Source organism: Schistocerca americana, chromosome 3 (genome assembly GCF_021461395.2).
Source record: "Schistocerca americana isolate TAMUIC-IGC-003095 chromosome 3, iqSchAmer2.1, whole genome shotgun sequence".
Taxonomy (NCBI): domain Eukaryota; kingdom Metazoa; phylum Arthropoda; class Insecta; order Orthoptera; family Acrididae; genus Schistocerca; species Schistocerca americana.
In genome coordinates this window covers 871,362,325-871,385,527 of record NC_060121.1, presented here as the reverse complement: position 1 = coordinate 871,385,527, position 23,203 = coordinate 871,362,325, and the positions used below count along the sequence as shown (strand labels likewise).

Here is a 23,203-nt window from a genome sequence, read left to right as displayed (position 1 = left end):
TCGCGCGCTGACTCTTGTTGATAGGCCCAGCATTGAAATCTGCATCAATTTGTGGAAGGGTTGCACTTCTGTCACGTTGAACGATTCTCTTCAGTCATCGTTGGTCCCACTCTTGCAGGATCTGTTTGCGGGCGCAGCGACTTCGGAGATCTGATGTTTTACCGGATTCCTGATATTCACGGTACACTCGTGAAATGGTCGTAGGGGAAAATCCCCACCTCATTGCAACCTCGGAGATGCTGTGTCCCATCGGTCGTGCACCGAATATAAACCATGTTCAAACTCACTTATATTTTGATAATCTGCCATTGTAGCAGCAGTAACCGATCTAACAACTGCGCCAGACACTTGTTGTCTTATATAGGCGTCGCCATCCGCAGCGCCATATTATGCCTGTTTACCATACCTGCATTTGAAGACGCATGCCTCCGATAGCGAAAGCATTCTGTTGGCACCCACCTAAATAGGGAGAAATCACGATAAAATTAGAGAAATCAGGGCTCGCACGGAAAAATTTAAGTGCTCGTTTTTCCCGCGTGCCGTTCGAGAGTGGAACGGTAGAGAGACAGCATGAAGGCATTTCCTTCTTGTCGTAATGGATTGATGGATAGGAGGAACTAATCCAACATATCAGCCCTTAGCATCTTGCCTTAAAACACATGCCGCTGGCACTGAAAATTGTCTATGTAGCAGACATACTCTAGTGATACGTAGGAATGCAAATACCATACTTCTGATCACAGAATAAAACACCAGTAATGGCATCTGTTAGGCTGGTTTCTCAGAGCAAAAGGACATTAAGGCTTACGAAAAATTTGCAAATTTTGATTTGGAACACTAAAGTAAAAGGACTGTTTCCTCAAAAACCAGTTGCTAAAAATGTTATGTAATGATGCCGATGAGTCCAGTTTAATTAGTGTGATTTGACTATTGCAGGTACTTAACACGTAATGTAAAAGGTTAACATTGTGATCTGAATGGCATGGGGTACATTTATACTGCTGTTACAGGTAACATCAGCAACATGATCGAAGTTTTTAGATTAGCTGCTATCTGATCTATAGTATGTCATTGTCATGGTGACAGTTATAATGAAGTGCTGCGTATGGTTGTTCGGAATCTGGTGTTAGTGAAAGAGGCCACTGGCACCAAAGTTTCTAACACTTGTGTTGTACCTTTCTCCCAGCTTGTATATTCTTTGCACACATTTAATTTTCATGTAAGCACAGATTCCTAACTAGCAAATTCTTTACTGTGTGTAGTGGACCATTCAGAGTGAGGCGGGTTGTCCATGAAAATGCTGCACTGATTGAGACGATCAAGGGAAAACAATCGCGTGGGCTTCATCACATTTCTAACACCAAGTTATGGAAAAGTTAAGGATAGATCTAAAGTAAGCAAGTTATGGTAGATAGTCAGTGTATTTATTTGTGGTGTGTAACGTTGTGCAGGGCCAAATCGAACATAAGAATTTTCAGGCGGGATGTCAGGAAGTATGACGGAATAGACTGGTCGAATGAGTCATAAACAGGAGTCGACAGAGTGGTGTACATACGTATTTTTTGTCATATGAATAAGGATCAAGTAGAAACGACGTGATGATTAATGAGTGGGTAAAGATGGTAGATAGAGAGAGAAGCGACATGATAAGTGGTAGTGGATAAAGGTGATATTTAAGGAGAGCAGCGACGTGAAGCAGTGTGATTAATAAAGAGAGACTCGACGTGATGAAACATTGGTAAATAAAGGTGAGTAGAATTGAATAATGTGGAGAAATCTTAGATGTATGTTACAGAGAGGCCTGTGTATGCTGCAATCGAGATTGATGCGAATGGCGAAGGAAGACCAAGAAATGATGGAGTAATGGACGGACAGAGAGCCGAAATACGAATGAAGAGAGGAGGACAATTGCACAACGTGAAAGGACATAAAGGGAGTATGAGATCCAGATGGTGAACGTTGTGGAATACTGACGTAAGATGTAATATAAGTGTAAATCTAATTCTTACCATAACATTTGCAATATGAAAAAAAAAATTTATTGTTGTTGTTGAAGCCTGGTACCAGTATAACTATTAACACAGTACCAAGAATGTGTACAGTTATTATGCAGGATGAATAATTTGTGTATTTTTTGTTCTTAGATGAAATGTCGCAAGTCTAAGTTGATATTTAGCAGGATGAATAATCGGTAAAGTGAATGCAGAGGTAAGTCGATGGAGAGAGGTGCCAGAGTGAAAGGACGAATTCGGAGACTGGAATGCTATCTCCGAAACAACTCCATGTGTTATGTGGTTGAGTATAAGGGAGCAAAGGTATGGTATGTTGTAGTGAGTGTGGTGGTGTTAAGGTTAGCTGACTTCTAGACCTATTCTGTTGGTGTATTAATGCCAGGCACTTTATTGTGAATAGCAGAGTAAGCACGTAGATGTAGATGCCTATAGCTGTTTCTTTGGCGCTTCAGTGTATTTCGACAATATCGTAATAAATGGTCAGGGCACTGAGATTCAGATGTTTTATGTTTTTTTATTTTAGATTTTCTGACTTGTTCCGCACCGACGAGAATCATCTCATTTTTGGGTCTATAGAACGAGAACTACACGCAGGAAGCGGCTACAAGGGTAGCGGAGTACGTGTGGAATGCACATGTGGGTTTTTTAGGTTAGAGAATACCCTCCCTAGGCCCGACAGACGCCTCCTGAGACGCGGCAAGGTAAGAGTAGGCAAAATGCAACAGGGAATAACAATATCAATGTGCTAATAGTAAACTGCAGGAGCGTCTATAGAAAGGTCCCAGAACTGCTCTCATTAATAAACGGTCACAATGCCCACATAGTACTAGGGACAGAAAGTTGGCTGAAACCAGATGTAAACATTAATGAAATTCTGAACTCAGATTGGAATGTATACCGCAGAGACAGACTGGACGGTGAAGGAGGAGGCGTGCTTATAGCGATAAGAAGTGCAATAGTATCGAAGGAAATTGACGGAGATCCGAAATGTGAAATAATTTGGGTGAAGGTCACGGTTAAAGCAGGCTCAGACATGGTAATTGGATGTTTCTATAGGCCCCCTGGCTCAGCAGCTGTTGTGGCTGAGCACCTGAAGGATAATTTGGAAAATATTTCGAGTAGATTTCCCCACCATGTTATAGTTCTGGGTGGAGTTTTTAATTTGCCGAGTATAGACTGGGAGACACAAACGTTCAAAACGGGTGGCAGGGACAAAGAATCCAGTGAAATTTTTTTAAGTGCTTTGTCTGAAAACTACTTTGAGCAGTTAAACAGAGAACCGACTCGTGGCGATAACATATTAGACCTTCTGGTGACAAACAGACCCGAACTATTTGAAACAGTTAACGTAGAACAGGGAATAAGCGATCATAAAGCGGTTACTGCATCGATGATTTCAGCCGTAAATAGAAATATTAAAAAAGGTAGGAAGATTTTTCTGTTTAGCAAAAGTGACAAAAAGCAGATTTCAGAGTACCTGACGGCTCAACACAAAAGTTTTGTCTCAAGTACAGATAGTGTTGAGGATCAGTGGACAAAGTTCAAAACCATCGTACAATATGCGTTAGATAAGTATGTGCCAAGCAAAATCGTAAGAGATGGAAAAGAGCCACCGTGGTACAACAACCGAGTTAGAAAATTGCTGCGGAAGCAAAGGGAACTTCACAGCAATAAACATAGCCAAAGCCTTGCAGACAAACAAAAATTACGCGAAGCGAAATGTAGTGTGAGGAGGGCTATGCGAGAGGCGTTCAATGAATTCGAAAGTAAAGTTCTGTGTACTGACTTGGCAGAAAATCCTAAGAAATTTTGGTCTTATGTCAAAGCGGTAGGTGGATCAAAACAAAATGTCCAGACAGTCTCTGACCAAAATGGTACTGAAACAGAGGATGACAGACTAAAGGCCGAAATACTAAATGTCTTTTTCCAAAGCTGTTTCACAGAGTAAGACTGCACTGTAGTTCCTTCTCTAGATTGTCGCACAAATGACAAAATGGTAGATATCGAAATAGACGACTGAGGGATAGAGAAACAATTAAAATCGCTCAAAAGAGGAAAGGCCGCTGGACCTGATGTGATACCAGTTCGATTTTACACAGAGTACGCGAAGGAACTTGCCGCCCTTCTTGCAGCGGTGTACCGTAGTTCTCTAGAAGAGCTTTTTCAAGAAGGGACGTCGAACAGATGTGCAGAACTATAGACCTACATCTCTAACGTCGATCAGTTGTAGAATTTTGGAACACGTATTATGTTCGAGTATAATGACCTTTCTGGAGACTAGAAATCTACTCTGTAGGAATCAGCATAGGTTTCGAAAAAGACGATCGGGTGAAACCCAGCTCGCGCTATTCGTCCACGAGATTCAGAAGGCCATAGACACGGGTTCCCAGGTAGATGCCGTGTTTCTTTACTTCCGCAAGGCGTTCGATACAGTTCCCCACAGTCGTTTAATGAACAAAGTAAGAGCATATGGACTATCAGACCAATTGTGTGATTGGATTGAAGAGTTTCTACATAACAGAACGCAGCATGTCATTCTCAATGGAGAGAAGTCTTCCGAAGTAAGAGTGATTTCAGGTGTGCCGCAGGGGAGTGTCGTAGGACCGTTGCTATTCACAATATAAATAAATGACCTTGTGGATGACATCGGAAGTTCATTGAGGCTTTTTGCGGATGATGCTGTGGTATATCGAGAGGTTGTAACAATGGAAAATTGTACTGAAATGCAGGAGGATCTGCAGCGAATTGACGCATGGTGCAGGGAATGGCAATTGAATCTCAATGTAGACAAGTGTAATGTGCTGCGAATACATGGAAAGAAATATCCCATATCATTTAGCTACAAAATAGCAGGTCAGCAACTGGAAGCAGTTAATTCCATAAATTATCTGTGTGTACGCATTAGGAGCGATTTAAAATCGAATGGTCATATAAAGTTGATCGTCGGTAAAGCAGATGCCAGACTGAGATTCATTGGAAGAATTCTAAGGAAATGCAATCCGAAATAAAAGGAAGTAGGTTACAGTAAGCTTGTTCGCCCACTGCTTCAATACTGCTCAGCAGTGTGGGATCCGTACCAGATAGGGTTGATAGAAGAGATAGAGAACATCCAACGGAGAGCAGCGCGCTTCATTACAGGATCATATAGTAATCGCGAAAGCTTTACGGAGATGACAGATAAACTGCAGTGGAAGACTCTGCAGGAGAGACGCTCAGTAGCTGGGTACGGGCTTTTGTTGAAGTTTCGAGAACATACATTCACCGGGGGGTCAAGCAGTATATTGCTCCCTCCTACGTATATCTGGCGAAGAGACCATGAGGATAAAATCAGAGAGATTAGAGCCCACACAGAGGCATACCGACAATCCTTCTTTCCACGAACAATACGAGGCTGGAATAGAAGGGAGAACCGATAGAGGTACTCGAGGTACCCTCCGCCACACACCGTCAGGTGGCTTGCGGAGTATGGATGTAGATGCAGAACTGAATCTAATCTAAGAAACAATAAGGACGCCACCTGGTTTTCTCGATATGCACTCCATGGCGCCGGTCTCGAAACGCGGTATGGCCACGTGTATTTCCCAGTGTCGACACGCCGAGAATACGTTGGCGGAGGAAGTGGGCCAGCGAACTGCGCGGCGCCAAGGCCGCGCGCGGTCGGTCGCGATGCCCCCTCCCCAGATAAGCCGCGGCACGTGGCGGCCGCGTCCCGCGAACGGCGGCAGTGTTCGCCATGAGGCCGAGCGGACGGGCGCTGCGATCGCTGACCGCCAAGGCGTCGGCGTCCGCGTCGGTCTTCCGCGCCGTCGACTCGGCGCCGCCGCTCGAGATCTTCAGCGTGGTGGCGGGCTTCGCGCGCGATACCCACCCCAGCAAGGTCGACCTCGGCATCGGCGGTGAGTCCGGCAGAGGTCTTAGGTAAACAAGGCGGTACCAGAGGCTGTAGGCCAGGCTGTTCCAACCATGGAGGTATAAGGAGGGGAGATGGCACTATGGCCGTCTGCTGTACGTCTGTTTGAAGCCGGTGGGCCGCCATGTTTGATTGGTCAAAACAGTGACAGAGCTCTTGTTAGAATTGCGTGTTCTTCATATTTAACGTTATGTCTGCGAAATAATTTCAGATGATGAGTGTTACAATGTTTACATGCATAACACAACGTCAGAATAGCTTTTTCAGGTGTTTTCGTTTTCTTTTTAATGCGTTTTTGCCCCAGCAATACAACTGATTTGGTCTCGTTAACTTAAGTGTTTCTTTTGGATACGAACTTCGAATGATGAAAAATAACAGTGTACAAAGCTCTTTTCAAACTCAAATCACCTTTTACTGTATTTGTGTCGATGTAAACTGAAAGCAGAACCCGAAAGCTATGCTAGTTTACATACCGGATGATATTTCTTACTCGTTTACACACTTATACAAAATTTCATTTGTAAATACAAACATCGTTTGTACTTTGTCAAGAAAAATAAGCATATGAACCCACAGAGCCCTACGAGCTTCATTGATCGGAAATCTGAAATAAAATAAGAAGAAAACAGTTTCACAAAACGTAAACAAGGCCGCACATCTAACGAATATAAAGGATAATATTTTACGAACGGGGCTACTTACGCATGGAACGTGATTCCTTTTAACTTGGTAGCACTATTCCAACGGTTAGTACACCCGTAAACAACGCAAACCGACATTTTAAAATGAAAAAACCTTCAGCAGCTCTAGACAGTAGCACAATCGGAAACGAGTCTTCTGACCAAACTGCAATGGCGGAGCTCGGTTTCTGTCGGCTTCAAGTCTGTGACATCATGGCATCTTCCCTCCTTATACCTCCATGGTTCCAACCGAGCTCCATGGAGCCGGAGCGCTCCGGAGCGCTCACTGCCGCAGCTCGGAGCCGGCGTGGAGGGGGAAAGCGTACTCACTGCCCCCTGGCTGCATGCAGCCGCAACTGACGCAATAATCCGTGTTCAATGACAGCTATGACTAGCCGCGGGAGGTTCAAAATGGTTCAAATGGCTCTGAGCACAATGGGACTCAACTGCTGTGGTCATTAGTCCCCTAGAACTTAGAACTAGTTAAACCTAACTAACCTAAGGACATCACAAACATCCATGCCCGAGGCAGGATTCGAACCCGCGACCGTAGCGGTCTTGCGGTTCCAGACTGCAGCGCCTTTAACCGCACGGCCACTTCGGCCGGCAGCCGCGGGAGCCCTGTACCTCTATTGGGGAATACCTTTCTATTCACTGTGAGGGATGGTCGTCTGCAGTGTCTTGTATGTCATAAAGTATTTAATTCTGCGAAGAGGTACAATATACAACGACATTATACTCGTCTTCACGCAGCGCACTACGATCAGTTAGAAGGCGTTGCACGTAGAGAACTGGTAGCCAGGCTTAAGAATGACATACCAGGAGACGTAAGTTTAAAAACGGTTTCGTAATACGGAGGGTATCAAAAAAAGCAACATAATTCGTGTTCTGTAATGCGTTTATAATTTTCAGGTGAACGAGAACGGAGAAAACACTACTGACTCTGCAATTCAAGCAAGCTACAGGATCGCTCACATCATTGCGACAAGTGGCAAGCCGTTTTCGGTGGGACCACTCGTAAAATCGTGAATGGTAGCAGTTGTAGAATGTTTGTTTCCAAGGGAGGTGCAGGCAATTGAAGGGGTTTGCTTGTCAAAGCAAACAATGTCTCGTCGAATCCTGGACATGACAGTGGACTTAGAGACACAGCTCACGAAAAAGGCGCAGAGCTTTGTTGCATTTTCGCTAGCGCTTGACGAAAGCACCGCACATGCTAGGCTTGCAGTCTTCATTTATTTCCTGAACATCGTATTTCCTGGTGTAGCATGTCACCACGTCTTAGCAGCTAAAGTATGACGTTATCGATCTTGTAAGACGCAGCTGGCACATCAGAACGCTTGCCTTGTCGCCTGCCTCAGCCAGCCGTGCCACGTGCCGGCCCATTTGAATGGTCACAGCGAGCAACACGGCTCCCTGGAGCAGGGAGCGCTCCGCGGCTCACAACGGAGCCGACGACCTGGAACAGCCTGCTGTAGGCAGTATTCCGTCACGCACCGCTCCTCAACACACTTTCTTTCTTTTGCTTGTGCCGTTTTTCCCGCGGATACGCAGGGTTGGCATGGTTAATCGGATGTGGCAATGTTAGTTGAAGGGGTGGCCGGATGCCCTTCCTGCCGCCACCCCGTACTCCCCGGGACGGAATTTGTGTACCCCAACTGTCTGCGATTAGTGTAATCCATGGAATAGTGCGAAAGTGTTCAGATGTCTGCGAGCCGTGTAACTGAGGCGGGCCGTGGGGACCAGCTCGGTATTCACCTAGGGGGATGTGGAAAACCGCCTAAAAACCGCATCCAGGCTGGCCGGCACACCGGTCCTCGTCATTAATGGCGACCGGCGGATTCGATTCGGGGGCCCGCGCGCCTACCCGAGTCCAGGTAGCAACGCGTTAGCGGGATCGGCTAACCTGGCGGGTCGCACCGCTCCTCAACACACTGCCTGTTAAAAAGCGTCCGGAAGGGGTCGAGGAAACGAAACAAAACATCGAGGGTTGAGAGGGTATGTAAAGTTACTGCAGTGATTGCAAAATCGAGTCAAAATTCTAAAGAACTGGGCAATATGACCCCACCTAACAATATCTCGTTGCACTCCCTCTGGACCGGAAGCATGCTCTAATTCGATTAGAAAAGGAGTCATAAGATCGTTGTATCCTCTCCTGAGGCAAAGTGGCCCGCAACTGTTGTAACAAGTCCTTGACATCCTCGGTATTGCTGGTCCCACGTATAGTAGTGGAAATTGGTAATAATACAGTATCTGAACAATACTTCTGTCGAATTTACTACGGAACTTGTAGATACGTATGAGATATAAGGAATCATGACAAAATTACATAGTTTCTTTCTCAACACGAGTAACAACGTAAGGCGGTTGCATTTCCTGTACGGAAATTGGTATAAAGGCACTCACTGTCCTGTTGTGTTATACTTTGTCCAACCTCCGTTCTTCCTAATCACCAGAAAAATTCTCGTCGGTCTGGGTTTTGTTAGGGTTTGTAGTTCTCGCAATGAAGTTGTCGCCCACTCTTCTCATATTGCACTTTGTTCACAACCGACCTCAAATTGCCTTCCAATCCATAAATACGCCTTGCAAGTAGTCCCCAAAGGTTTTCCATGGGATTCAGATCCGCGCTACTGCAGGCCAGGGCAAGATACCGATATCTTTATCCTCGGACCACTTCTTGGTTGCAGCAAAAACACGCACAGACCCATTATCCTATTGAAATATTAGACTATCGTCCCCTTCTTTCACATATGTTCTAATTAATTCTACCTCTAGCATCTCACTGTACATGTTACAGTCAATTCTAATGTTCACCCAGGCAAAGAGTGACTTACCCTTAGCGCAGTGGTCTGTCCAAATCATAAGACTTCCACCACCAAAATTCTGCTCGTTCTCACCTGGTACTCTGTTCTCAGATAATGCCGATAGCAATAAAATTCATCTGGCCCTTCTAAATTGAACGTCTTTTCATCAATGAAGATCTCTTTATCCCATTCTGATGTCCGTGACATAGGTTTTCCAGCAAACTCCAATCTAGCCTGTTCACGTTTAGGTTTTAGAACAGGTTTCTGGGATAATTTCTTTGACAAAATTTGTTGTACCCGTCTGGCTGTTACTGACAACTATAAATCAGCAAGAAATTGATAAGAATAACGGTTTGTTGCCCTTGCTTTCCGCAAAAGAACCGTTTCCCAGAGAATTTTCTGCTTAGCCCAAATTTTGCGTTCTGTCCATATAGTGCGCCCAGTGGAACGAAATGATCAAAACCGCACTCGAACGTTTCAACTTCTTGGCGATTGGTTGATCAGAGTGTCCCATTTCCTTGTACGCACCAATTTTTGCCTTCTCATCTGATGATAATTGTTTTCCACGTGACATTGTCGCAGTCGTGGTTTAGGTACGCAACACGCACTGTCACTAATGGTGTCAGTTTCCCATCAGCAGAGTGAACGCCCTTATGTTCTCACTAATAAAGCACAGAGCCGACTGCATTTACACCGAGCTCACCCTCTACCAACTGAATCGTTGACGTCTTGTTATACACTGTACTGCTGATATTTGACTGCATTTCATGCTATTCCATATACAGTATGCACAACTGTCCCAACCGACAGTGTTAATTTTCCTACAAATATCCATGCCTTACTCATTTCCACTGCTGTACGTTCTACTGAGGACAGATCTGGAGATCTTACCGACCATGGGAATATCTCAACATTACGCAGACAGTTCATGGAGAGCCGGCCGAAGTGGCCGTGCGGTTAAAGGCGCTGCAGTCTGGAACCGCAAGACCGCTACGGTCGCAGGTTCGAATCCTGCCTCGGGCATGGATGTTTGTGATGTCCTTAGGTTAGGTTAGGTTTAACTAGTTCTAAGTTCTAGGGGACTAATGACCTCAGCAGTTGAGTCCCATAGTGCTCAGAGCCCAGTTCATGGAGACAAATACCCAGTGCGTGTCTTGCTGAAAAATAGCAACACGAAGTTGTCACACGAGGCATAACACGTGAGGTCTCAGAATGTCTGTGATACACTGTTTTTCCTTTATGGGTCGCTCGATAACCATCAGCCGTGACCTAAAGTGACATCACGCTATGACGCCAGAAGTAACACTCCTATGTTCCTCCGAAGTACTTAGACATCACATCTACCGATTTCAGACCATTCGGATAATTCCTTCGTGGTGCATGTTTTTTCGTCTTCGAGTGTGTTTATTTTATGTTATTTATTTTATTTACCTCTTTGTTCGAGAGACTTTATTTACAATAATATGCAGTACACACTTTAGTAAAATGTAGAGTAACATAAAACTATAGTCTTTCAAAAGTCTTGGTAGCCAAAACAGTAGTGATTTCCCTAAATCGCTTCAGGCAAATGTCGGGATGGTTCCTTTGAAAGGGCACGGCCGATTTCCTTCCCCATCCTTTCCTCACCCGAGCTTGCGCTCCGTCTCTAATGACCTCGTCGACGGGACGTTAAACACTAATCTCCTCCTCCTCCTCCTCCTCCTCCTCCAAAACAGTAACGTGTTTGTGTTACTTAAATACCTAACGATAGTGTTTTCACGTGAACAACACTTTTCCCCATTCAACATTTTTTTTAGCTGATGAAAGTCGCAAGAAAAACTCAGAGCGACAATGAGATGGCTGAAATTATTTTCCTTGAGGTGTCTTCTCGAATGTTAGGTTTCAAACTAGTTACAAGACATCAAGATCACTTTCCATGTTCAGGCGACTGCAGTTTTAGTCTAGTTTCAAGCGATTTAAAGAATTTCTTTTTCCAACAAAAATGCTGTATTTATATTTCAACGCTGGGTGAGCTGTTCTTAGATGACTTTCAAGACGCACAGTCCACAATGAGACGTAACTGAGGACGTCATGACACATAACAAACTGTAGTAACTGCAAGTTGTCTTTTTCAACAAACGTGAATTCATCCCTAATACAGTCACAATCTTCTTTTAGCAGACATTGTTACTCAGCCTGCAGAAGCAATAAAAGTGCTGTTTCCTTCTATAGAGCACAACAAGCGTAATACTGTATTAAGAATGCAGAGCGCAGATTGAAGAATGTGTTGTCTTCGCAATAACTTGGTGACGCAGAAGGCAAACCTGATATTGCCAACTCTACAAAAATGCACCCGCTGACTGTAACAGAAATATAAAATTTTTGACTTGTCTAAGCGTATGTTTCTGCTCTCTCCTGTGATGTCTGCGCTCCCCTTTATACCTCTCACACACTCCTCCCACTCCCCGGTCCCCCCCCCCCCCCGTCCCCTCTCGCTGGTTGCGCGAACTACTGGAATACAAGGTCACAATGAGACACTACGATACAACAGCGACAATTTGCCAGCTTTCGCCGAGCGAAGAATGCAGTCACAGAGACACTGCTAGTCTGATGAGTGTGTGCAGAAGCAGCCCCTACTGATTAGGATATTACGTGACTATTTGATGAAGAGAATCGCGCAGCTCTGTTCCTAAGGAAGCGCGGCCGAGAGCCAAATGAAAGAGACAGGCGATTAACCACAAGGGAGATTAAGCGTATTCTTCGATTAACTGCAACTAAAACTGCATTCCAGCTGCTGCAAGAATGTGGGAAGCAAGTGATTCAACTGTCAGACTGCCGCCGGCTAAACTACGGGGCGGTAATACACCAGCGCTCCGCCAGCTGGCATATGTCACGGGTTTACTTCGGCCGCTGCTAAGTGCCGTCCGTGTTGTTTATAGGTCAACATGGCGTACAGCTATTTCAAAACGACTTTACGTTCTTCACAGATGACGTGGCCCTTTTGTTTTCCAGGTGCTATTATCACTTTGTTGTGATCAGTGATTTCAACTGTGTCCTTCATACAAAGGCCACATGTGGCTGAGACTGCTTCACCATGGCAGAGCCACTACTATCAGCATCAAACAATGTATGTCTCCACTGCAGTTGGCACAGTGTGCCACACCCACACAGCCACCACACACAGCTGACTCTGCTTCGCCCAGGTAATTCCGTTTCTATCAGCACCATACAGTGTACGACCCCAGCACAGCTTGGCACTGTGACTGGCAGTCTGTCAAAACAAATGACTTCGTGATGTGCAACCACACCCCATACGCTGACACATCTGTGTGTGAGTGACGCTCCATTTGTGACTACTCAGTAGTACTCAAAACAGGTTTATCTATTCGAGGAAACTATCCTAGTCGCCTCAACATTTTGCACATCACTGAGTCCTCTCTCTTTTCCACTAATAATGACTGCCTCATCTCGGCTTCCAGCCTATCACAGACAGTAACTGCACAGGCTTCACCCATCAAAGTTCGCTCTGTCTAATAAATTAGCGACTCACAACAATCAGAACATCCTCTCAACACACACCATCACTTTGATCGAATCAGAGTCCCTTTGGTACATGTAGCCTCCACATGCTGATATCCTCACCATTGACACCCCATCCCTTCTCTCTTCAGTCGCACCACCGGTGTCCTGTGTGGACACATCGTATGTTTCCCACATCAGCCACAGATATGCCACCTGTTCAGCATCTGTTTGACACCCACTGTGACTTCGAGAAACAGCTCAGTCATGCCTTGCAAAAGTGTCATTAATGGTACAACTGGTGCATCTGCGCCTCATCGCCTATGAGAAACGGTCCAGCTCTTCGTGGTTTCTATCCCAGCCATGACGTGTTTGGTCAGAAGAGATTCACACCTGCAAGAAACAGTCCAGCCAAGCTCACCTTCCAGGCCAGCCACGATGCGGCTGCTCAGGCAAACGTACCATACACAACACCCGACATCAACCGATCGCCACTTCACCCCATTGACCTCAGCACTGCTCCTTTGTTTCCTACCTTGTGCTCCACACCTCCACACTGTCAGAGTAGGGGGGGGGGGGGTCTCAGCGGTGGCTATCGTTGTGAACTCACTCTGACTGTTTAGAAATCACTGCGCTCTGTTCATGAACAAACATCTCATTTAATCGCCTTCAGCAAAGTGGTATTACTCTACTTACAGATCGTGTATTCGATATTCTTCGTCCGTCTGTGTCCCTATATTCCATGATACAATACTGAAAATTATTCTCTTCCATTTTTCCAGACTTCGCTACTTTGATTACAATATTGCATTATTGCAACTGAGAAATCCTTTTTTTTTTTAATTTTTGGTCCTAATTTGCCTTAAGGTTCTTGAAGACGGGTATAAAGCTGCAGAAACAGTAATCCAATGATACCTATCACTTGCATTGTTGTATGCAAAAGTGTCATGGCATTTAACTGTACAAGTGACATTATCATTTTTTCGCTTGAAATGATAAAGTGCAGTTTACACGCGGTTCTTGCATGACACATGACTGATTGGCTTTATGGAAAGGATTTTGGGGATAATAAGACGTTTTGTTTTTAGCTCAGAAACAATTTACCCATAGTATTACCTATTCATCAAATCTCCTGTACATGTTTACTTGAACTAAAAATCGTAATTTTGGTTCAAATGGCTCTGAGCACTATGGGACTTAACATCTATGGTCATCGGTCCCCTAGAACTTAGAACTACTTAAACCTAACTAACCTAAGGACATCACACAACACTCAGTCATCACGACGCAGAGAAAATCCCTGACCCCGCCGCGAATCGAACCCGGGAACCCGAATCGTAATTTTGCGACTTCCTTCTGTTATAATCCACTATATCTGTTTAGACAGGTCGAAGAATCTGAAAGACAGTAATATTAATCCCACTTGCAGTTCAGAGCGCCGAGTTTCATAGATCTCACACCGTAACGGTAGACTGACTCTGGCGAACAGTTCTACACCTTTCGAATAGTTTTACTTTCGCAGTTTTGCGAGTTTCAGCTTGATGTGTATCTTGTACTTTGTGTACCATAATAGTTTATTCCATTTTTACAATTCACATTCAGATTTTACGAAACGGAGCTGGTTGCGCACGCAGCTTAACCACAGTCTAACACAACAGTCGCGACACTAGACTTAGCCACTGTTTCTATGTTTCGATACAGTGTATCGATACGTGAAACTGTTTCAGTGTTTCGGAACGGCTGTGGTTCACTGTTTCGAAACAGTGGTGTTTCATTCCGCCCCTGTCTCGGATATCCGGACCATATTCGATCTCGAGCCAGACACAGAAACTGTATCGTTGTTTCAAAATAAGGCTGTTTCAGTCCACCTGTGCTTGGAACGGACTGATTGTATCGAAACAGTGATGTTTTATTCCGCTCTGTGTCGGACGAGATTCGGGCTCGGCACAGGTACTGAAACACAACATACCACTTCGTGAAACACTTTCAAGAGTGTCGAAATCGTTTTGACAGGCAATAGCATGAAGCTTAAGATATCCGAAAGTAAAGCTTCGTTTCTAGATGACTGTCCTATTCCGAAATGGCGTAACATTTGCTTTATAAACATTAACCAAACAATAAAACAACGCATACTATTCACATTCAAAATAATAAATATGTGAAAATCATTCAGTTAAATTACACTTTTTTTATAACATACGTTTCTCTGTTCAAGTACAGTAATCATATTAAGAAACGCAAGTAAGCCTAGAACATTTTGAATAAAAAAAAAGGCATAGAGTGACAGTTCTTATACATATACATAAATTTAATGTAGGTATAATTGCAAGCAATCTGTTTGACATATCACTGATAGTGTAATGGTGAACGGGAAGGGCTGGGAAGCATGGTGAACTTATAGTAACGGTTCGAAACACCTTGAAAGACAAAATTTTTTCTGTTATATTTTGTTATTTATTCGAATTATTTGGCATTATTTGTGAGTCTATAGTCACTGTGCCTATTATCCACAATGATTCCCTTTGTGTGCATGGGAATTAGCAGGATGGGTATATTCCCATACTAGCGGAATGTGGGAATCCCAGTACCATATCCGTTGTTTCTGCAGTTCGCTCCCACCTCCAGTTTCGTTCGTGGTGGTTCTTCTGTCTTCAGCTACGGCTGTCCTCAGCCAATTGAAAAGTTTCTTGCAGCTCCAACTTCACCCGTTCACCATATTGTTGCTCATCTGCCTTTGGACTGTCTCTTTTACCACCGTCTCCAAGCCACAATGCCGTTAGGGATCCGTGTGCAACGTGTGATGGAATCCCTCGGTGTGGAGCCCGTCCAGCCTCAAATCCAGGGTTTTAACCACCTGCCACCCTGGTTTCTGTAGAGGCCTAGAATGATTTTAGATTTGGTGTGGTACAAGAGCGATTTCGCTCTTGCTTCCGTTTTTAATGCAACATTTTCTGGTATTTTATCTGAGCACCACAAATATGTAGCTGTTTTAAGGGTGAGTTGAAACCGACCCGAGGTCGCCTAGCAACATCTACAGAGGTGGACAGCCCTGGCATGTCTACAACGAAAACCTGAAATGAAAAACTGCTGGGAAGCTGTGGGACCAGAGATGTAGATTGATGCAGCTGCCTGTTGGAGCAGTCCAGGAAGGAACAACTGGGGGGCCAGAGGCGACTAACCAGTTGCTCAAGGGAACACACACAGCAACTGACTGGAACCTGTCAGTGAGGTGCACATACTTTGCTAGGAACAGAGGATGCTGACAGGCTGGTAGATTGTCAGCAGCTGGGAGCCAGGTTTCAGCCAACAAGGCTGCTGAACGACATGCAATGCAATGGCACGGTTTCAGCAGGTGCTGGGGGCACTGAGAAGCAGGGCTTGACCATTGCCACTGGAGGAGCAGTGGTACTGATAGCAGACGAGATGTCAACAGAGCGCCAGTGGTGGCAGGACAGAGAGCTCAACCAATGCAGCTGCCAGTGCAATGATGGTATGGCTGATGATTCACTGCTGGCGCTGGGACACATGCTTGACCAAGGTGCCCAATGGGACAATGGTAAGATTGCTGACAGGCTGCCAGTGACACTGGGAACGCAGCTGCTGGCCTGACTTTGCAATGGAAATGGGCTCGACTAGTGTGGCTGCTGGCATGATGTGTGACATAATGGTGCAGTGTCAGCAGTTGCCAGCAGCACTGGGAAATAGGACTCAACTAATGTTGCCACTGGGAACGTGACAGTGCTAACAGACAGCATGGCACCAGCTGAATGCCAGTGTCACTGGGAGACAGAACTCCACCAATGCAGCCACCACAAAGCCAGTCGGGCAGTAGTCACTGAAACACAAATGCATGGCATCGAATAGAATAATTTTATTGTCTTTAGGCCATTAAGGCAATAGACAAAGTGATTGCAATAGAACAATTGGTTTGTTATTACAGTGTAATATTATAGCTGATGAAATCCTACAAAGTCATACTTGTAAAACAATATAATTCCTGTTGCAAAAGAGCAATAGATTTGTTATTACAGTATAATATTACACTTGACAAGGTCATACATATAATACAATATAATTCATGTTGCAAAAGAACAATAGGTTTGTTATTACAGGTTAATATTACGATTGGTGAAATCCTACAAAGTCATACTTATATTACTATATAATTCCTGTTGCAAAATAGTAATCGATTTGTTATTACAGTATAATATTACAATTGATAAAATCCTATATGTTGTAGAATGTGTGGGCAACTAACCAGTCATACAGTGCTTGTTTGAATGGTTGCTCTGGTAAATCGTGCTTAGCTAGTGGAAGTTTATTAAATAATTTGTGCCTCATTAGTTCATAACTGTTCAGTGATTTGAGAGTCTGTAGAATGGAGTATAAATACATCTATTCGTCCTAGTGTTGTAGCAATGTATATTTTCTCTGCATTTAATTTCGGGTAGCTTCTTTTTCGTGTAGATTAAGACATAGTATGTATATAGGTTTACTACTGTCATAATTTTTTGCTCAGAAAACACAGGTTTACAGTGTGCCTTATATCATGAGCCTGTTATTACCCTAATAGCTTTTTTCTGCAGTAGAAGGATGTCAAGCACACAACTGGAGTTTCCCCATAAAATGATACCATAGGTTATTATGCTTTGGAAGAATGAGAGATAGTATATTCTAACATAATTTTTAGGTACAAAATCCATTAGTCGCCTTAACAGATAGCTTATCCTAGACAACTTACCACTAAGATACTTGACATGTTGACCCCAAGATAATTTGTCATCCATATATACCCCTAAAAACTTAACATAACTAGGATCATCCGATGGTAGCTTGTCGTTTATACCAAATACTATCTGCTGAGTTTTATTTTCACTAAGCAAAAATCCATTTGCTTTAAACCAGTATGATTCTTGAGCAACTGTCTCTGTAATACAAGTTTTAAGGCTATTGAGGTCATTACTGCTGTTCAGAAAAGTTGTATCATCTGCATATAGTACAGTTTTTTATTTAATACATGACGGCAGGTCATTAATCATTATTAGGAACAGGAAAGGGCCTAGTACAGATCCCTGTGGGACACCTACCTTAACTACTTCTACACTGGACAATTCTTTTCCAACACAGACAGCTTGCTAACGGTTCTGTAAAAATGATCTTAATAGTTTAAGGCTCTTACCTCTAACACCATGTAAGTCCTATTTTTCAAGTAGTAGTGTATGTTCTACACAGTCAAAGGCTTTGCTTAGGTCACAAAAACTGACCTGAGCAAAGTCTTTATCCTCAAGTACTTGATGGATGTATTTTACAGCAGCATCTATCGCATCATTTGTTGACATCTTTTCCCTAAAACCATATTGAGATCTACTAGTAATTCCTATATTATCAAAGTAATCAGATTATTGTTTGTAAATCGTGCATTCCAGAACTTTAGAAAAAGATGGGACTACGTAAATTGGCCGGTAACTTGAGGCAGAGCCTTTAACCCCTTTTATATAAACTGGAACTACCCTAGACATAGCAGACATGCAAAAGGCGTGCACAGAGGGCAGAGCTGGGGTGGGGTGGTGGGAGTGCCGTTGGTGCTAAGAACAAGAATAGATGAAAGGTCTGCAAACGTGAAAAACGACAGAATGATGAGTGCGACTGAGCATGCATGGTGCCCAGGTAGCAGACTGTATAGTGAGTGTAGGAGCACACAAACAGAAGCACCAGAAGCGAGAGAAAAAATCCTGATGAAACGTGAAAAATACCATGCAGGAAACTAATACTGGGACACGAGAAGAGAAAAGAAAACACTACCATTGCTCTGAAGAAATGGTAAAGATGACGTGCAGAATATCACAGGAAGGGTGTACACTGCAGGAAGGAAATGCAACAAATGAGAAACATCTACGCCGTAGAACCGGAAAAAGCACCAAGTGATTCAAGAGAAACAACACACTGTTGCAAGTTACGCAGAAGAAGAGGCATGGGGGGCAGTCAGCTGGTGCAATATCCTGCTCGCTGCCGCCCTGGCTGAGCCAGATGCAGCCGAACCATTTCCAGAATTTCCAGCCATTCCTCACGAATGTGGTGCAGCACTTCGTGCCTCTTCGTCTGGATAACATGCTGCAGTGTGTGTGTGTGTTTTTTTTAATCACTTGGTGCTTTATTCCGCTTCTGTGGCCCAATTGCTATTGTGCCAGATAACTACACTGCGAAATGCTGCTTTTGTCCTTGTCCCCATCTTTTGTATCTTTAATTATAACTGCATGCACATGACTGATGCTTGAGTGATGTTTTCCAGAGAGCCTTGAAAAATACTTTTATTACAGTGTCACAACAAATCCGAGTTCAATATAAAACAGAATAACAACTGAGACGACTGCCCTTGATCAGACCGCAGCAACATAGTCAAAGTCCATAGTATCAGTAGTCATGATAATCATACTAGCTCAAGTAGATAGTTAAAAGTTTCACAGCGGCAATACCATTCCCATAGTGCAGTATTATCCCTGACGGTGGGTGGACTAATGTCGCTGGTGTGGTGAGGTGAAGACTCGGCAGGAAACTCTGATGGATGAGCTGTGGGATGTGGCCAGCACTTGGCCTGGATCTCTGTCAAGAGCTGCCTGCTTGAGATTGAGTGGCCACCCTACTTAAATACACAGCAGGCAGGAGTGTATCGAAGGCACTGGGAAGACATGTGACCCATGGATGAAAGCCAGTTCCCTCAAATGCAGCCACCATCGCTGTTGTGTGTGTGTGTGTGTGTGTGTGTGTGTGTTGGGGCGCTCAAGCTCAACGTCAAGGTCATCAGCGCCCTGACACACATTAAAAGAAACGAATGTGGACAAACTTAGTAAAATGGAAGCATACACGCAAAGATCGCGGGAAAGATGAAAAACGCTGCATAAGGAAATAAAACTTAAGGAAAACGAGAAAGGAGCGTCAAGGATGCCACGGGAAATGGTCACTGGCTGGCCACTTACGTAAAATATGGGCGAGCCAGTCACCCTGTGAACAAATTAAGGCCCTCTCCCTTAAATCTTGGTAAAAAAATTGGACAAATCACATAACTTTAAAACTTTAACCACATTCGTTGAGTATTTCCTAAGAGAGATAGCAAATCCGCTGGCAAGTCAACTGTAGCCCCCTGGCCAGAATATAAAACGCAATCCAATAAAGCGTGGCGTACAGTGACCTGGACGCCACAAGCAAAACACATCGGAGGATCCTCTCGGCAGAGCAGGAAGCCATGCGTCATAGGACTGTAGCCTATCCGAAGCCGAGTGAGGAGAACCTCGTCCCATCTATGGGGCTGGAAGGAAGTACACCATACACATGTTGTGGGCTTGACTAAATGGAGCTTATTGTCAGTCATTTCCAGCCACTCACCCTCCCATCGATGCATGACTTGGAGCTCAACACTGAGGTGAGTGCGTGCAGGGGGATGTCACACTGAAATACTTGTGGATCAAGACACGCCTCCTTGGCAGCGAGATCTTCCCTTTCATTCCCAGGAATGCCCATGTGCCCTGGAACCCAGCAGAAAACCATCTACCCCAGTCGTTGTAGCTGGAGGAGGGCATCCTGGATGGTCTGGTCTATTTTATCTGCTGGATACAAAGATTTCAATGAGTGAAGGGCATTTAGTGAATTGGAACAGACAAGAAATTTAGGACAGGAAGAGCATCTCATCTGCTCCAGTGCCCGCAAGATCACAGACAATTCTGCATCAAAGACAGTAAATGCTTGAGTCAGTCAGACCTTGAGCACACAATCCGGGCAACAACAGAGCAACCAACGGAATCCCCCTGTTTCAACCCACCCTTAAAAACAGCTACATAGTTGTGGTGCTCAGATAAAATACCAGAAAATGTTGCATTAAAAACGGAAGCAAGAGTGAAATCGCTCTTGTACCACACCAAATCTAAAATCATTCTAGGCCTCTCCAGAAACCAGGGTGGCAGGTGGTTAAAACCCTGGATTTGAGGCTGGATGGGCTCCACACCAAGGGATTCCATCACACGTTGTACGTGGATCCCTAGCGGCATTGTGGCTTGGATACAGTGGTAAAAGAGACAGTCCAGAGGCAGATGAGCAACAATATGGTGAACGGGTGAAGTTGGAGCTGCAAGAAACTTACACACCTGGCGCACCAGGAAGAGCTGCCGTCGGATGGTAAGTGGCGGATTCCCAGCCTCAGCTGGGTATAGGACTGATCCGATAAGCACCCATGCCCAGTCAAATCCCTGCATGGTGGACAGCGTCAAGTATCTGCAAATAAGAGGTCCTCATTGACCCGTACATCATGCACCTATAGTCCAGCCGCGAACGCACAAAAGCCCTATAAGACTGGAGGAGACGGGACCTGTCTGCTCCACAAGACCTGTGGCTAAGGCACTTGAGGATGTTCAGTGCCTTCAGCGTTCTGGCTTTCGCGTCTCGCAGGTGTGGCAACCATGACAATCTGGAATCAAAAATGAGGCCCAGAAACTGCACTGTTCCTCTAAACTGTAGGATGATGTCCCCCATCTTCAAAGCAGGTAAATTAAAAGTACGACGAGAATGTTTAAAATGAACACACACACACTTATCAGTAGAAAACCAAAAACCCGTCTTTGCAGCCCACTCCTCTAACTACCACACTGCAAGTTGCAACTGATGGATTTCCATTGCAACACTGGAGTGGGAGCAGAAAACAGCAAAATTGTCCACAAATAAGGAGCAGTGCACAGGACTTCTTACCGTAGGCATAATACTGTTGATGACTATGGCAAAGAGGGTAACACATAACACACTTGTGTCCACTGCCTATGAGCAATGGTGCGCCCCTGGTGGCACCTGCTAGCATTTAGCCTGTCAACAAATTGTAATCCATAGCGTGCCCACAGTGTACACTGTACTACCAAGGCACGTAAATAGCCTCGGAGGAGTGCCTGTGGGTCAACTGTAGGCTCCTTGCAGAGTGCAGACATTGAGTTAGAAAGCTGAAGTAGCTGGTGACTGCATGATACTAGAATATTAATGTTACATTTCTACAGCATTTGGGTACCTCATCACAGAAGTTCCATTGTGCATACGATGCCACCCCAACTGCTTTTGCTTCACAAGCAGGGGAAGAACTAGGTGGCATAACTAAAAGCTACCAACATGATGAAAGTTATAACAAGCAGCTCCTCACCCATGGGTTGTTTCTGTCAGGTGACACCTCCGCTGCTCCAGAGATATCAACATCTCAGCCAGTATCAGTCATCACCATTGTCATCATCCTCATGGTGAAGAAAAGCTCACTGTGTTCCAAAGCAATCCGTACTCCTGTGGTCATCTGAAGAGACCAACAACTTTTGTTATGCTGACTTTCCATACATAAACCCAACTGTGCTACTTTACCTTGTCTTCATTCCAGTTTCATTCAAGTGAACTTGGAGTGTAATTCTAGTTTGTCTTCTACAATCTCTGTAAACTCACAGCTTATCTATTCGTACTTACAATGCCATGACAGTGCTAATTTGTTTCTGTTTCTTCTTGTGTTCCTCCAACCTCACTTCTTATACAATAAATTCTATCTCATAACAGTACTATTTTCCTCATCAAACGATGGACCACAATAATTAAAAGGCCTTATGGTGCCAATTGAAACACCGAAGAGATCTGAGAGAGCAGCCCCACTATGATTTTGTGTATGTGGAATTGGGCAACTGAACATCTTCCTGTTGATTTGAATTTCTTTGCAGGACAGGTTGTTCCAACCTCCTTTCTTATCTTAATCAATTAAAACTCAACTTGGAAATGAGTGAAGTCAGTGAGATTACATAGCACTGCAATGTGTCATAGTGTTCAGATGGATATTACTCATTGTGCTAATATTATAAGCAAATAAATCAATCCTCACCATATAACAATAGAGCAATGCTTCCTCCATTACTGATCGCTAGCATAAGCTACAGGGATAGTTTACAGAACAGAATAACATTGCTGTTCCCAACTTAGATGGGGTCTCCAAGAAACGGTGTGAGTAGAAATAAAGAAAGGAGAAACTTCGTCAGCCATTGAATCAAGATCCCACAATGGTGTTTGAAATATCATTTGAATTAATTTCTCTGAAATGAAATGAGGGCAATGAGAAACTGCATCAGATCTATTCCGCTTCACTGGTTACGTCTTCTAAGCCTCATTATGCCACCACGTCTTTGAATACAGAATTCTTAAGGAATATGAAACATTGATTAAAGTTCTCCAGCTCCAAATCCACGACATTGATCCTGCACTTAGAATGCGCCAACTAAAATCCAGGCCGTCACCAGTCATATTTGC

The 23,203-nt window shown here is 44.2% G+C and overlaps 1 protein-coding gene across 1 annotated transcript in view; it reads left to right on the top strand.

Annotated features, from left to right (window-relative positions):
* The first annotated feature begins 5,745 nt into the window (after positions 1–5,745).
* The window catches only part of LOC124606450 (aspartate aminotransferase, cytoplasmic-like), an 87,408-nt gene continuing 69,950 nt past the window's right edge, over positions 5,746–23,203 (top strand). Inside the window, exon 1 of the mRNA XM_047138433.1 lies at positions 5,746–5,908. Within this exon, the coding sequence (XP_046994389.1) occupies positions 5,746–5,908 (163 nt within the window). The remainder of the gene's footprint in view (positions 5,909–23,203) is intronic.